The 12,431-nt window shown below is 50.6% G+C and overlaps 4 protein-coding genes across 4 annotated transcripts; 2 read left to right on the forward strand and 2 right to left on the reverse strand.

Annotated features, from left to right (window-relative positions):
• Positions 1-181: 181 nt before the first annotated feature.
• On the reverse strand, positions 182-1,867 carry cwc25 (U2-type spliceosomal complex subunit CWC25). The gene is made up of 2 exons (XM_032066459.1): positions 1,770-1,867; positions 182-1,661 (listed from the first exon to the last, which is right to left on the reverse strand). Exons 1-2 carry the CDS (start codon positions 1,793-1,795, stop codon positions 410-412), a joined length of 1,278 nt encoding a protein of 425 aa, XP_031928970.1. The 5' UTR covers positions 1,796-1,867; the 3' UTR covers positions 182-409.
• Positions 1,868-2,216: 349 nt separating this feature from the next.
• BDV27DRAFT_98333 (SH3 domain protein) lies at positions 2,217-6,459 on the reverse strand. The gene is made up of 3 exons (XM_032078126.1): positions 4,624-6,459; positions 4,462-4,557; positions 2,217-4,400 (listed from the first exon to the last, which is right to left on the reverse strand). Exons 1-3 carry the CDS (start codon positions 6,335-6,337, stop codon positions 2,557-2,559), a joined length of 3,654 nt encoding a protein of 1,217 aa, XP_031928971.1. The 5' UTR covers positions 6,338-6,459; the 3' UTR covers positions 2,217-2,556.
• Positions 6,460-6,866: 407 nt separating this feature from the next.
• BDV27DRAFT_98325 (Rtr1/RPAP2 family protein phosphatase) lies at positions 6,867-8,360 on the forward strand. The gene has a single exon (XM_032078125.1). The coding sequence runs from the start codon at positions 7,161-7,163 to the stop codon at positions 8,136-8,138; it is 978 nt and encodes a 325-aa protein (XP_031928972.1). The 5' UTR covers positions 6,867-7,160; the 3' UTR covers positions 8,139-8,360.
• Positions 8,361-9,074: 714 nt separating this feature from the next.
• BDV27DRAFT_144051 (mitochondrial 37S ribosomal bS1m domain-containing protein) lies at positions 9,075-12,348 on the forward strand (the record flags this gene model as incomplete). Its single annotated transcript, XM_032070202.1, has 6 exons — positions 9,075-9,096; positions 9,146-9,197; positions 9,266-9,398; positions 9,467-9,757; positions 9,817-10,304; positions 10,968-12,348. The coding sequence occupies 6 exons, from the start codon at positions 9,075-9,077 to the stop codon at positions 12,346-12,348; spliced, it is 2,367 nt and encodes a 788-aa protein (XP_031928973.1).
• Positions 12,349-12,431: the final 83 nt, after the last annotated feature.

The raw sequence follows: 12,431 nt of genomic DNA on the forward strand, positions 1-12,431 counted from the left end.
CCTAAGGGAACGCCGTTAGTATGACGACAGTGTTGTTGTGTTTCCTGTCTCTACCACGTACTTTGAGCGTCGAATATTGTTTATGGATTTATTAATTGATCAGTCCATTGCGATACGCCTGGTCTTGATGTGATCTAATGAGGAAAAGTAGGGATGACGACCCGCGCAAATTAGCAAAATACCCTGCGGAATAGTGATCCTATATTATCATCTTAAAGGGATATCATACTGTCCACTGAAAACATCATAATGAACGCAAGCCATGGGAGAATATCTTATGAAGTGTAGCAACAAACAACCCTGGATAAAACGCCAGAAAGAAACTTCAAGAACGCTGGATGCAAAATAAGGAGAATAGGCGGCCCTAAGCACACTCCCGGGAGACAGAAAAAAGGGACAAAAATCGATATCAGTCCTCCATCCGAGCAAGCCCACCACGACTACGCTTGATACGGTCATCCAGGTTATCTTCCTGGAGCTGACGATGAAGACCTGCGACAAATCGACCCTTTTCTGAACGCTGTTTCTCATCTTCCTCACGTTGCTTCTCTTCCATAGCCGTAACATCGGCAATCCGTTGGCGACGAGTGTCTTCCATTTCATCTGCGTTGGACAACATCTCTGCCAGCTTCCGCTTGCGCTCTTCTTCAAGTTCCTTTGCTTTGTTCGTGTCTCCCGCTCCGGTGCCATTGGGACGGTCGCGGGGGTACGAGTCCCTAGGACCTCTGTTATCTCTTCTGTCTCTGTCATTGTGACGATAGGGCCTATCCCGGCGATCATGGTCTCTAGAATAGTCATTGTTCCTGCCATCTGTGTGGCGCCTATCAGAATGACGATGATCGGCCCGAGGAGAAGGAGACCTGTCACGTAGCGAATCTCTGCGAGAGGACCGATCGTGTCTTTCATCACGGTCTTCGCGTCTGCTCGAACGATGGTCCCTATCATCCCTATCTCTGCGGTCCCGGTCACTCCTACGCTCACGATCCCGATCCCTGCGGTCTCGATCATCTCTCTCATCCCTGCGTCTCCGATGCGACGACCGCTCCGGCGAAGCAGGAGACCTAGACCGATGACGATGCGACCGATGACGATGACGCCGAGAATCCCCTTCCTCATCGCTATACCTCCTACTCCTCCTATGACCACGATCCCTCTCCCTCTCCTTCTCCTTCTCATCCCTAGCAATCATCTTCCCCCTCGCAGCCGCCTCCTTAACCGCATTCTCATAAGCCGCCTGCTCCCTCTTCCGAATCTCCATCAACGGATCCGCCATAACCTTTGTCATCATATCCCTTGGATTCCCCGTGCCGACAACTGGCTGCGCAGCAGCAGGCGCGCCCATCAAATCCGCCCCCTTCTCCAACTTCTTATTATCATCATGCTTCAACAGAATCCCATCAATCCGTCTCTTGCCAAGTAAATATCCCTCCATCTCCTCAGAGTAATGACCTGTCGCGCTCGACGGCGCCTGATACATCCAGTCGACCCGATTATGCTGCCGCGGCTTGCCCGAGTCTTCATGTAGTCGCTGGAGTTCCTGGATCTGGCGCTCTTCATCGCGCTCACGGCGGAGTTGCTCGACTTTCTTGCGTTCTTCAAGGGCGCGTTTTTCCTCCGACCATACGCGCTCTTGGTTGCGCAGGAGTGAGGGGTGCCATGATCTGTATTTTTTGTGTTAGTTTTTGGGTTGGGGTGGTTTGAGCTTAGAATTGGTATTTGATTGTAGTGTCTGAGAAATGTATTGATAGGCTGGGTGAGTGTTTACTTACTTCTTGAGATTCAGATCGCCACCCATCTTGATTTAGGTGCAGGCGAGCTGCGGTTTGAGGAATGGTGGGAGAGGTAGGTTCAAGTTGGTGGGTGGGTTGAAGCGCTTTCTTTAAAGTTGATGGAGGAGCTTCCCGAATGGGAAAGATGGTGTTGCCACCGGGCCGATGTTGTTGCTTTTGGTGCCTGAGGCTACAGGTAGTTTTACACAAGTGAATATTGGAGGGCTCGTCGATAAAATTAAAGAAACAAAAACGAGATAAACCTTCCTATTCAATTTCGAAAGCCCTGGTCCTCGCCGGGGTAAGTGGCACGAATACTATATTTTATATTACGTATCAGGCTTCTCATCTTAAGCTAGGAAATGCCCTACATATCTTAACACTGTGGGAAAAAAAAAAAAAAAAAAAGAACGAGAAATAAAGAATGTATACAATTCAATGCTACAAGTTAAGGGGTCGGATGTTGCACATGTTCAAACACGGTGATTAACATCAATACATACATACAAAGAGCTGATAAGAACACGGAAGGTAGAGTCATCGGTATGTCAACCTACTAGTAGATATGACTGCAGCTCATGTACCATGTGAAATTAGCATATACCAGAATCAAATCATTTACTCATCTTCTGTTCAAACATCTGCGGTTCCATATAGTTCCCTGGAGAAATTGCAGAGGGAAAGGAAATGATGAACAAACATAATGCCACCCATACTATTCCACGCATTATTCATCAGCTAGTCCTTGCTGAAGCTAGCCGCACTTTCACTCTACTACTGTTCAACTTCATTTGCCCCAGCCAACCCAGTTGCGAGGCATTACCCGCCAGACCTTGCACTCTCCACTGCGCAAATCATTGAGTTTGAAGCTTTCCACCTTGACTTTCTTGCTTTCCCTACCCTGTTCCCATGCGCGGATCTTCTTCTTGGTGCCATCCCAGTCAACAACAATGCCGACATGGTCAGGCTTGCCGACTTCGGCACTGTATTTCTGATGCATGGTACCGCGGTGGCCTTGGAAGCGTGTGTTACGGAAGCTGACAATATCACCGGCACGGATTTCATCATTTTGCTGCACGGACGCGTTGGCCAGATTGGAATAAACTAAGGCACCGTAGGCACGTGTGCCGACAGGGTGTAGGGCATCTGTGAGGGGACTGAGCAGGTGCTGAACTAGACCGAATGGAGTGCCATCTGCAACAGTTGTATTCTGGATGCCATTCACAGCAGTGGCGATGCGGGTCCCGATTTGGAGATGTGCGTTTTCGAGTTGGTCCTGGCGAGGTTGGAGAGGGGGAGCTTCATGGCGTTGTTCTAGAGTCGCATCGGAGGGATTCCGGGCATCGAAGTTCACGGTAATAATAGTTTGAGAGTAGTCGATAAATAGGATATAGACTTCTTTGGTGACCGTGGTACTTCCGCTACGATTTGCAGGGCCGGAATCTTCAAATTCGAACAGAACATCTTTCCTGTTTTGGAAGGCAGGAGGAGGATTATTCGGTTGCGCCCACCATAGCGTGTGTTCCGCCAAATCAATGTCCATGGCAATGTAGCCCTGATCGACAGAGGGACGGCTTATGTCCATAGACCTCCGCAGGTTAGATGTGCCTCTCGGAACATCTAAGGATGCACGATTGCTCCGTGATGTGGACGGAGGTTGAGGGGCAGCGCTAGGGGGAGGCATGCTGGGAGGTGGTGGAGGCGCCATTGAGCTACGCCCTTCAGGCGACGTCGGAACGGGAGGCAGAGGTGGTGATTGTACTGGGGATGCTTCATAAAAGTCGTCTGAATCATCTCCAACATTTTCTGGCTGGGCGACGGGTGGCACTACCGATCGTCGCTCGGCAGGTACAGGTGGCGCTCTTGGGGAAGGCAACCCATGTTGGTGAGCGGTATAACGGTAAGGATCGTACTCATCATCATCACCATAAGATAGCTCCCTGTGGGGCGGGGGAGGAGGTGGAGGCGGTCCTCTGGGAGACTCCATGGAAGCTCTTCCAGCGCTTCGAGGGGGCTGAACAGGGGGTGGTGGCGGGACTGCTCTGGGTGCGGACGGAGGAGGCGGTGGCGGAAGACGGTTCTCATGGGGACTTCGTGGTGACTGGAGAGAATGATCATCGGTTATGGTGCCTTCGTCAATGCTTGAATCACGTCCGTGAGCTTTCAATGCATCTTTGAACTTTGCCCCAGACGCAATGTCTGTATCATAGTCACCGTCATACTCCGTGACTTCGCCTTCTACTTCCTCTCCGGCTTGGCGAGGCTGCGAGGTTGCGCTGACACGACTATCAGCGGTTGATCTGCGACGGAGATCAGCTGGAGGAGGTGGAGGTGGTGGCCGCGTTTGCGACGGGATGGGAGGATTTGCCGGGATGGGCGGGGGCTGGCGGCTGAGTCTCTTTTCTGAAGAGAAAGTTGGTGATTTTGGGGACGTGATATCGTAAGTCGATAAACGACGCGAGTCAACATGATCAGGAACTGGAGGCGCTGACACCGATGGAGGAGAGGCAGACCTATCGGTTGCCGCAGCATTCAGAGACAAGTTTTTAGCATGCACGGAAAGCTCATCATCTGACTCCTCGCCCGGATCGCCGGATGTGGAATTCTTCGCGGGAGGAGGAACTGGACGGGCTATTCAAGGAAGGTTAGTATCGGCGAAACGACTATGATAGGATGAGACAATTTAACTTACGTTCAGGCACCGGTGGAGGGGACAAGGGCTGACCCTGGGGGATAGGAGGAGGAACAGGTCGGGTGTCCAAAGGCGGAAGAGGAGGCGCAGGACGCCCTACATAACATACTTCGTGAGTTTTTGGGAATCATAGATCATGGGATTGGAAACCGGTCTTCATACCTTGAGGTGCAGGTGTCCTGTCTGAAGAAACAGGACGAGGAGGCGCTTCCGGAACAACCTCCTCGACGTCAGGAAGTTCTTCTGCAGGATGCTGTTCCGCTAAAGGAGTAGTCGGAACCTCTTCCTCTTTTTCCACAGTTGGAGGTGCTGCTGGTTTGGTAGCATTCATCCCCGGAAGAGCCATAACAGGAACCGGAGGTGCAGCAGCTGGCGAAGTCGGCTCCGCATCTCTATCCTTTCTCTCGGATTCCGTAGTCGCCTTTGGCTTACGAGGGGCTGCACCAGGAAGAGGCATACCGCCAGGCGGGCCAAAGAAGCCCATCATGCCCATTCCACCACTCATCTTTGCCATCCTTTCACGAAGTTCCATTCTGCGCTTGACCTCTGGGTCGATCTCTTCTTCTTCTCCTTCCTCTTCCTCCTCTTCTTCGTTTTCGTCGCCCCTGTTCTCACTTTCTTCTCCCTTCTGTTCCTGAGGTTGAGCCACATGCCGAGATTCAGCACGGGCACGCTCGTCGTAATCTTCTTTGCTTGTAGAGGTCTCCTCCGCATCTTCAATATCAGCGGCAGCGGAGTCGTCAGCGTCGTTGGCATCACTCGCCGGCTCGCGTGCAGGTGGTGGAGACATGGGTGGTTGTGGCACAGACATGGCATCGGGCTTAACAGTGTCAACACTAGGATCCCGCGCAGATTCCATCGAGTCTGGCCTCTCAGCACTCGACTCCTCTGCTGGGGCTGCTCCCTCATACGACTCTGCGCGCTTCTTCGGAGGGGGCTTCTTCGGCTTTTCTTTCTTCTGGGCAGCTTCAGCATGGCGTGCAGCTTGTTCCATTTGTTGCTTCTGCAGAAGAGCTATCCGCTCCTTCAGAGATGTCGGCTTAGGCTGGTCTTCCTCCTTATTCTCGGTGATTTCACTCAGCGCAGGTCGACTTTCAGAAGCGGGCGGCTCACGCGAAACACTATCCTGGACGTCTGGATCCTCTTCTCTCTTGTAGACCTTGGGAGGAGCCTCCCTTGGTGGGGGTACATAGGCATTCTTGCTAGGTGGTGGGGCAACAAACGGTTTCTTGATGAACGTATTAGAGCCCCCGGAGCTCCAACCCCCCGGCTTGAAAGGTGCAATTGGAGGCGCCGCTGGTTTATTAAATGCTGCGATTCGATCTCTGAATGAGGACGATGCAGGTTTCTCAGCAACTGCAGGTGGCGGAGGCTTCGGCGAAGCTTTTGGAGCTGGCTCTTTCGCTTCGGGTGAAGACGGTTGGTAAGCTGGAGCAGGGACCGGCTTAGGCGGGGACACAACCTCACTGCGCGAAGGTTCTGAAGCAGGAGGAGGCAATTGAGGAGGGTTGGGGATACTCCTTGGCTCATCGGCAGGGACCTCCTCTACTTCCGGCTCGGGCGGGGGATGACTCTCAGCCGGAGTCTCGACTGCAGCAGGCGCAGGTGCAGGTGGAGGGGCAACATCGGCATCCTTCTTTGGCCTACTTGGGCGCGTCGGTCGTGGAGGAGCGGGGGGTTCATACTTTTCCACAAAATTCTTTGGGAAGATGCCTTCTACCTTGCTACCCGACTCGTTTGTGTATTCGCCATAGTACCACTCTGCATCTTCCTCCGCAGTGACGGTGATAATTTGGCCGATTGAAAAGGTTAGGTCATCCTCATGGCTCGACGAATACTCGAAGACCGCTTTGACCGTAAATGGTGGGCTGGACATTTGGCAAGCCGGGGCCCTATTGCGGAGATGTGGGACAATATGCAAATACTAAGTGTTCGACAGATGGGCATTAATCACACCAACACTGGATATTTGTGTTTAGTGAAGCACCGACTTATGCAACCTTCATGCAAAGGGGCATATGTAGAGGTGCTTCACGGGGAATAGGAGATTAAAGGAAACTAGTACTAACCAAAATATGTCAGCCTGGTTGACGTACGTCACAGCATAACCTGGGGCTGGCAATGCCCTCCCAAAGGTCACGGTTCAATAGATATCACTTACTGAAGTTAGAGATATCAATTCCTGCGGGATATAACTTCAAGACAAATGCCAAGGAGGGGAAGAAACAAAGGGATGGGACATGCGAGAGGGAAGTGAAAGGGAACGAGGAGACACGGAGGTGTAAGGAACACAGACAACCGTCGTCACCTTTTGGCGGGACAAGTTGCTCCACCACGGGGCGATCAGCGGCTAATAATATTCAAAGACCTGCCACACCACGACTCACTAACTGCCCAAGTGTCAATGATTTTGGAGATTAGGTGTGTGGAGGGGTAAAGAATCCTTATGGTCGCTAACGTGGCGGTCAGATTATGCCTCATCTGGCACTAGTTTTTTTTGTATCAATTTACCATTCAAAACGATCGCCTTTCCTTTAAGGGGGGTTAATTCATCCTAGGCAGTGGCATCCGTCGTCATGGGCTTGATTTGAATCTGGGGTTTGCCTCCCGACCCGGAAGCACCACCTCACTTTCACAACCGTCTTCATGTCCAACCATATTTCTTTGCCTCCACACCACTGACACAATTAGCTTACAAAATGTCCGCCAGTCGGTCCCATTTGAAGACTTCCCTTCCTTCGGCTCATGCTGCTTCCACACAGGCTCCGTCCAGCATGCGCCGTGCGCCACCAAAGTCCAATACGTCGCGCCAGCAAAAAGGACCGCCCGCGAACATGCCAAACGCAGATCCACGTCATCTCGCCATAGCTTTACATCATGCGCACCGTATTCAGGCTCAAAAGGATACGGAATCTCTTATCTTGGATCGCATTCTTGAGCTCGTCACGTTTCCGTCTTCGCCTTCAGCAGATCCTGCTTCCCCGTCACCCGAGGATGCCCAGGCTTTCAAATCAGCTTTGATACCCTTCCAGCCAGCGGACTACGATAATTTGATCCAGGAGCGGAATATTGAGGGTCTCTGCGGATACGGTCTATGTCCTCGCGAGCACCGCAAGGACGACTCTCGTGGGTCTTATCGCATAACGTGGGGTGCTAAAGGGAGTGGCCCTGGTGGCCGGGGACGGGATATGAACATAGTTCCTCGCGAGAAGCTTGAGATGTGGTGTTCGGATGAGTGCGCTGAAAGAGCCTTGTACATTCGGGTACAGTTAGCCGAGGAGCCAGTATGGGAAAGGCGTGCCGATGACGCCCGGGGCAAGAATCTCCTCTTGCTTGAGGAAGGAAGGGCAACGACACGGGGAGGGAAAGGCAAGGCGAGTAGCTCTGCCACGGTAAGGGAGGTTACTGGTCAATTGGACAATCTGCACATGAGCAAAACGCCAGGTTCGAGCAACCTAGCAGGTGACATGTCCAAACTCTCGGTTCATGACAGTGCTCACTCCCATGAACTCGCCTTGGAACGCGGAGATGCAAACCCGGCGTTACGGGCCGGGCGAGTAGATGTTCAGATCCAGGAGAAGGATAACCTAGCGTATAAGCACGTCACAGCACCGGAGATGCGCCCAGGGGACGACAAAGGAGGCTCTATTGAAGGTTACGTGCCTCAAGAATTTTAAGAAAGGAATTGGAGTATTCTCCAGCATATACCATCATAATTCTGACTTATACAGATGGAGCGTTCACATTTGATGATACCCAGGCTGGCAAGTAGATATACTAGGCAAATGAAGTCCACTGTTTTAGTGAAGACGCCAGCTTCTCTGAGCATGATTCTCGCTACTTTCATAAGCTCAAGTAAGTGCCAGACATTGTCAAAGCAACGGACGAGCTTCATAGACTCAGAAGGCTCCTACCTAGTTAAACACAGGCATAAGGATATGCCCTAACTGTACTGGTTCCTGCATTGACGTTCCGTGTATCTATATGCCGTGTCTAGAAATACTAGTATTACTAATACTGCGAACTATTAACAGAGTTAAATAAATGCGGAACCTACTCCGTCCTACACCAATGACTCTACTGTGGTAGACTCAATTACTTCCTACTTTTAAAGTCGAAAAAGTAAGCGGTTGAATTAAGATTAATATTCTGTAAACTTAGAACGCCGAACTCCGATTTAGTCACGAGTCGCGACGCCATTCATTAATATCGGGGGTAATGTATCAAGGAACTGCTAATCTCCACCAAGCCCGGGGTCGTAGCTTTGACTCATATATGTACAAATAAAGCCGTCGTGGAACTTGTTAGTAGACTGCCGGGCGTAAACAACCGGACTTAATGCTGACTCCGCTAAGTCCAGATAATCCCGCTATAAGTTGACGCAAACCATAGCCTACATTTGTCATCACCTATGCCCTATCATATTCAGACGATAACTGCGCTGGTGGACCAGAGTGGGGGACAGATAATGGGGTTGAGGGGTACATCCCGTTCTACTCAATACTATATAAAGACAGACGTTCCTCGCTCAGCATCTGTTGCTATGGTAAACCTAAATTTGAGATAATAAACCAAACCAAGTAACTTCAATAATACCACCGGCAACTGCAACCATGGTGAAAGTGCTCTTGACTGGTATGCCATCCAACCCTATCGGGGGCCCAATTCTGACGTACATCTCTAGGCGGCAGCGGATTCATCGCAGCTCATATTATTGATATCTTGCTGCAGCGCGGGTGAGTGTTATAAATTCGACTGTAATTGCCTGGGGTGAATCGCACTGATTCTGACTGCCCCTGGTTAGATATGAGACAGTAGTTACTGTTAGATCTGAAGAAAAGGGACAAAAAATCCTCAATGCTCACCCCAATACCCCGAAGGAGAAACTTTCATACGTTATTGTCAAAGATGTCGCAGAAGAAGGCGCATTCGACGAAGTGAGTTCTAATAACTCATCCTTTCGCACCTCCCGGTAATAGTAGTACTAAACCAACCTACCGTTCAGGCCGTCAAATCAAACCCACCCTTCGACTATGTCCTCCATACTGCTTCTCCCTTCCATTATAATGTTTCAGACCCAGTGAAGGACTTCCTGGACCCGGCAATCAAAGGAACAACAGGTATCTTGAAGGCAATCAAAGCCTACGCCCCGACAGTGAAACGTGTCGTGGTCACGTCCTCTTTTGCTGCAATTGTCAATGTCAAGAACCACCCGAAGGTCTACAGTGAGGAGAACTGGAATCCTGTGACTTGGGAGGAAGCAATGGAGCCTTCCCAAACCTACAGAGCGAGCAAGGTAAGACAACACTGCTGTATAGTTATTAAAACTACATATACTGATAGGGATACGTGAAGACATTTGCTGAGAAGGCCGCCTGGGATTTCGTTGAGAAGGAGAAGCCAAACTTTGACATTGCGACGATAAATCCCCCTCTTGTTTTGGGGCCTGTTGTGCCTTATCTGAACTCCCTAGATGCCGTCAATACTTCGAACAGCCGTATTAGCAACTTGGTCCGGGGTAACAACAAGGACGGGCTTCTTCCAACTGGAACGTTCCTTTGGGTAGATGTTCACGACGTTGCATTGGCCCACGTGAGAGCAATTGAGGTTTCAGAAGCAGGTGGACAAAGATTTTTCCTTGTCTCTGGCTTTTATGCGAACAAAGATCTTGCAGATATTATCCGCGAAACATATCCTCAACTCGAGGAAAAACTTCCTCCTAAGGATTCTACAAGTGATATGCCAGCCAACGTTTATGGCTATAACAACAAGAAGTCTATTGAGGTACTAGGCATCCAGTACCGTTCATTGAAGGATTCGGTTACCGATACAGTCAAATCATTGTTGGAAGTTGGCGCATAATCCCTACAGACTATAGAGCTTGTCGGAATGTTTGAAATACAGTGATATGACCTGATTCTATGCAAGGCCCGGGCAGCCTACTAGATGCCCTAATAAACTCTATAAAAAAGTAGCATTATGTTGGAGCAGCCGCCCAGGGAGAAGGCCAGCTCATCCCTTATAGTGGATGCAAATAGATCACACTCTTCCTAGGCAGAATCTTACTTAGGATTATAGATTGAGTAGGCCAGCCCCGCCGCTTCTAACACAATGCGTCGATACATGAGTGGATTGAAGGAATAAAGAAAAGGCTTAAACGGGGGCAAGGCTGTCACGTGTTTTGATCTCTTTTCCTCCTTTTATAGGTAGCTACCATAGTTCTAGTTCTCTTTAATCATAAGCATCAAACTTTGGTTTCTATAAACAAGGTACATGAAGTATACGTCAGAACTGCCTTCTAATAAGGGCAGCGTAGAGTAGGAACAAGGAACAATCTGTTCGGCAAAGGAGGATATAGAATTGCACTTGGTGCTGCTGCGGTTGACCGGACCTTATAGGCTTGGCACGCGGCTAGTCAACGCGACCAACTTTTCTTCTCCAGCATGCTCCGGAGGAAGACCACCAAGACGTCGCAATTGCCCATTGAACGCCATGGCAACAGCCAGGCTATCTCCCACAGCAAATTTGCTGCGGAAGTCTCGTCTGTTCGCGCTTCCACAAGCATTGAAGCCACCTCAGGATCCGCCAACCTCAAAGGTCGTCTTCGAGTCCGACACCGCAACCCTTCCTCATCCTACCCGAGCGTCCATTGTTACCCCAGCATCATCGCTAGCAAGAGGAGATTGGGGCCTCAAGAGATCGTTGCCTGCGAAATCTACCTCTGCTAAATCATCCAGGCCTGTTGTGAGGGTGAACGCTCTCGACACATTCGAACATGTAACCGACTTCGAGTCTGCGGCCGACCACACGGTGACCCTCGAGAAATTCCAGGAACTCCATATGCCTCTCTCTTTACCTTCGAAGGTCAATTATGCGACTAGTATTGTTCCTAGGCATCAGAGTCCCTTCGAGTCGTATGTGGACAACACAGACACTAGCAAAGGCCTCGAAGAGACCGGCGCCAAACAATTTAGGCACTCCGGGCCTTGGCTGGCTGGACAGACGGAAGCCGAATTCAGTGCCTACCTGAAGAAAGTGCGGAGCAATAAGCCAGAGCTTTTGCAAAAACTTCGCCAACTCTTCTCCGAAAAGCGAACTGCTGAGCGGAGAAAGCAAGCTCAAGATAACGGAGAGGATTTGGAGGCGCTTGAGCCTGTAAAGGTTACGGAAGAGGAGTTCCAGACCTACCTCAAGTCATTACGTACAGATCCTTTCTCCCTTGGCCCCGTGGTCTTTGAGCTATTGGACCTGCCCTCTCCTCCAGCCGTACCGAGCGACCGAATTGGCCACAAATACTACCAATCACCCGGAACTAAGCTGTCTTCGGCAGAATACGCTGTATCCGGTCCTCCGAAGACACACCCTTCTGCCGGACTGTCATACACACGGTCGCATGCTTTGATCTACAATCACCCCAAGTTTGGTCCTCAGGCATATCAGCGTCCAGTGGAGGCCCGTATCTTGCGACCAAAGGGCAGGTTCAAGGGCAGGACCTCCAAGGCCATTGCGGGTGTTGGCGGTATTGCTGTGGAGGACTTAAATGCCATGACTTTCGTGGAACAGGGCTCTCCTCCAGGCCTGGCCTACTTTGATGTATCTATTCCTGGTGGTGCCAAGTACTGGGTCACTCCCATTCGGGCTTCGGTTGATTCGGAGGGTAGAATTGGCTTGGCCTCTTATAGAGCAAGTGCCACTGCTAAAGCTCCCTACAACATCGAGGATTACAAGAAACCCTCTCTGACAACCATTTCCGATGTGGCTCGTGGTGATCAGCGTGTCGTCCCGAGACTGGACAGGCACAAGCCACGATTTAGGCCTTCGGGTGAACCACAGAACACCACCGAGGACATCGCCAAAAACCTGATGAAGACTCTTAGCTCCTCATGAGAGAGTACCCAACTATTTCCTTTTTTCTTTCTTTCTTTCTTTTTTTTTTTTTTTTTTGCATGGTTTCGGGCAGAGAGAACAGT

The sequence above is a fragment of the Aspergillus caelatus genome (assembly GCF_009193585.1).
Source record: "Aspergillus caelatus strain CBS 763.97 unplaced genomic scaffold BDV27scaffold_60, whole genome shotgun sequence".
NCBI classification, from domain to species: domain Eukaryota; kingdom Fungi; phylum Ascomycota; class Eurotiomycetes; order Eurotiales; family Aspergillaceae; genus Aspergillus; species Aspergillus caelatus.

Coding starts and splice junctions, on each gene's coding strand:
- cwc25 (XM_032066459.1), bottom strand. CDS start 1,795: ATGGGTGGCGATCTGAATCTCAAGAA. Junction 1,662..1,769: donor GGCGATCTGAATCTCAAGAA/GTAAGTAAACAC, acceptor CAAAAAATACAG/ATCATGGCACCCCTCACTCC.
- BDV27DRAFT_98333 (XM_032078126.1), bottom strand. CDS start 6,337: ATGTCCAGCCCACCATTTACGGTCAAAGCGGTCTTCGAGTATTCGTCG. Junction 4,558..4,623: donor CAGGACACCTGCACCTCAAG/GTATGAAGACCG, acceptor TATGTTATGTAG/GGCGTCCTGCGCCTCCTCTT. Junction 4,401..4,461: donor CCCTCCACCGGTGCCTGAAC/GTAAGTTAAATT, acceptor TTCCTTGAATAG/CCCGTCCAGTTCCTCCTCCC.
- BDV27DRAFT_98325 (XM_032078125.1), top strand. CDS start 7,161: ATGTCCGCCAGTCGGTCCCATTTGAAGACTTCCCTTCCTTCGGCTCAT.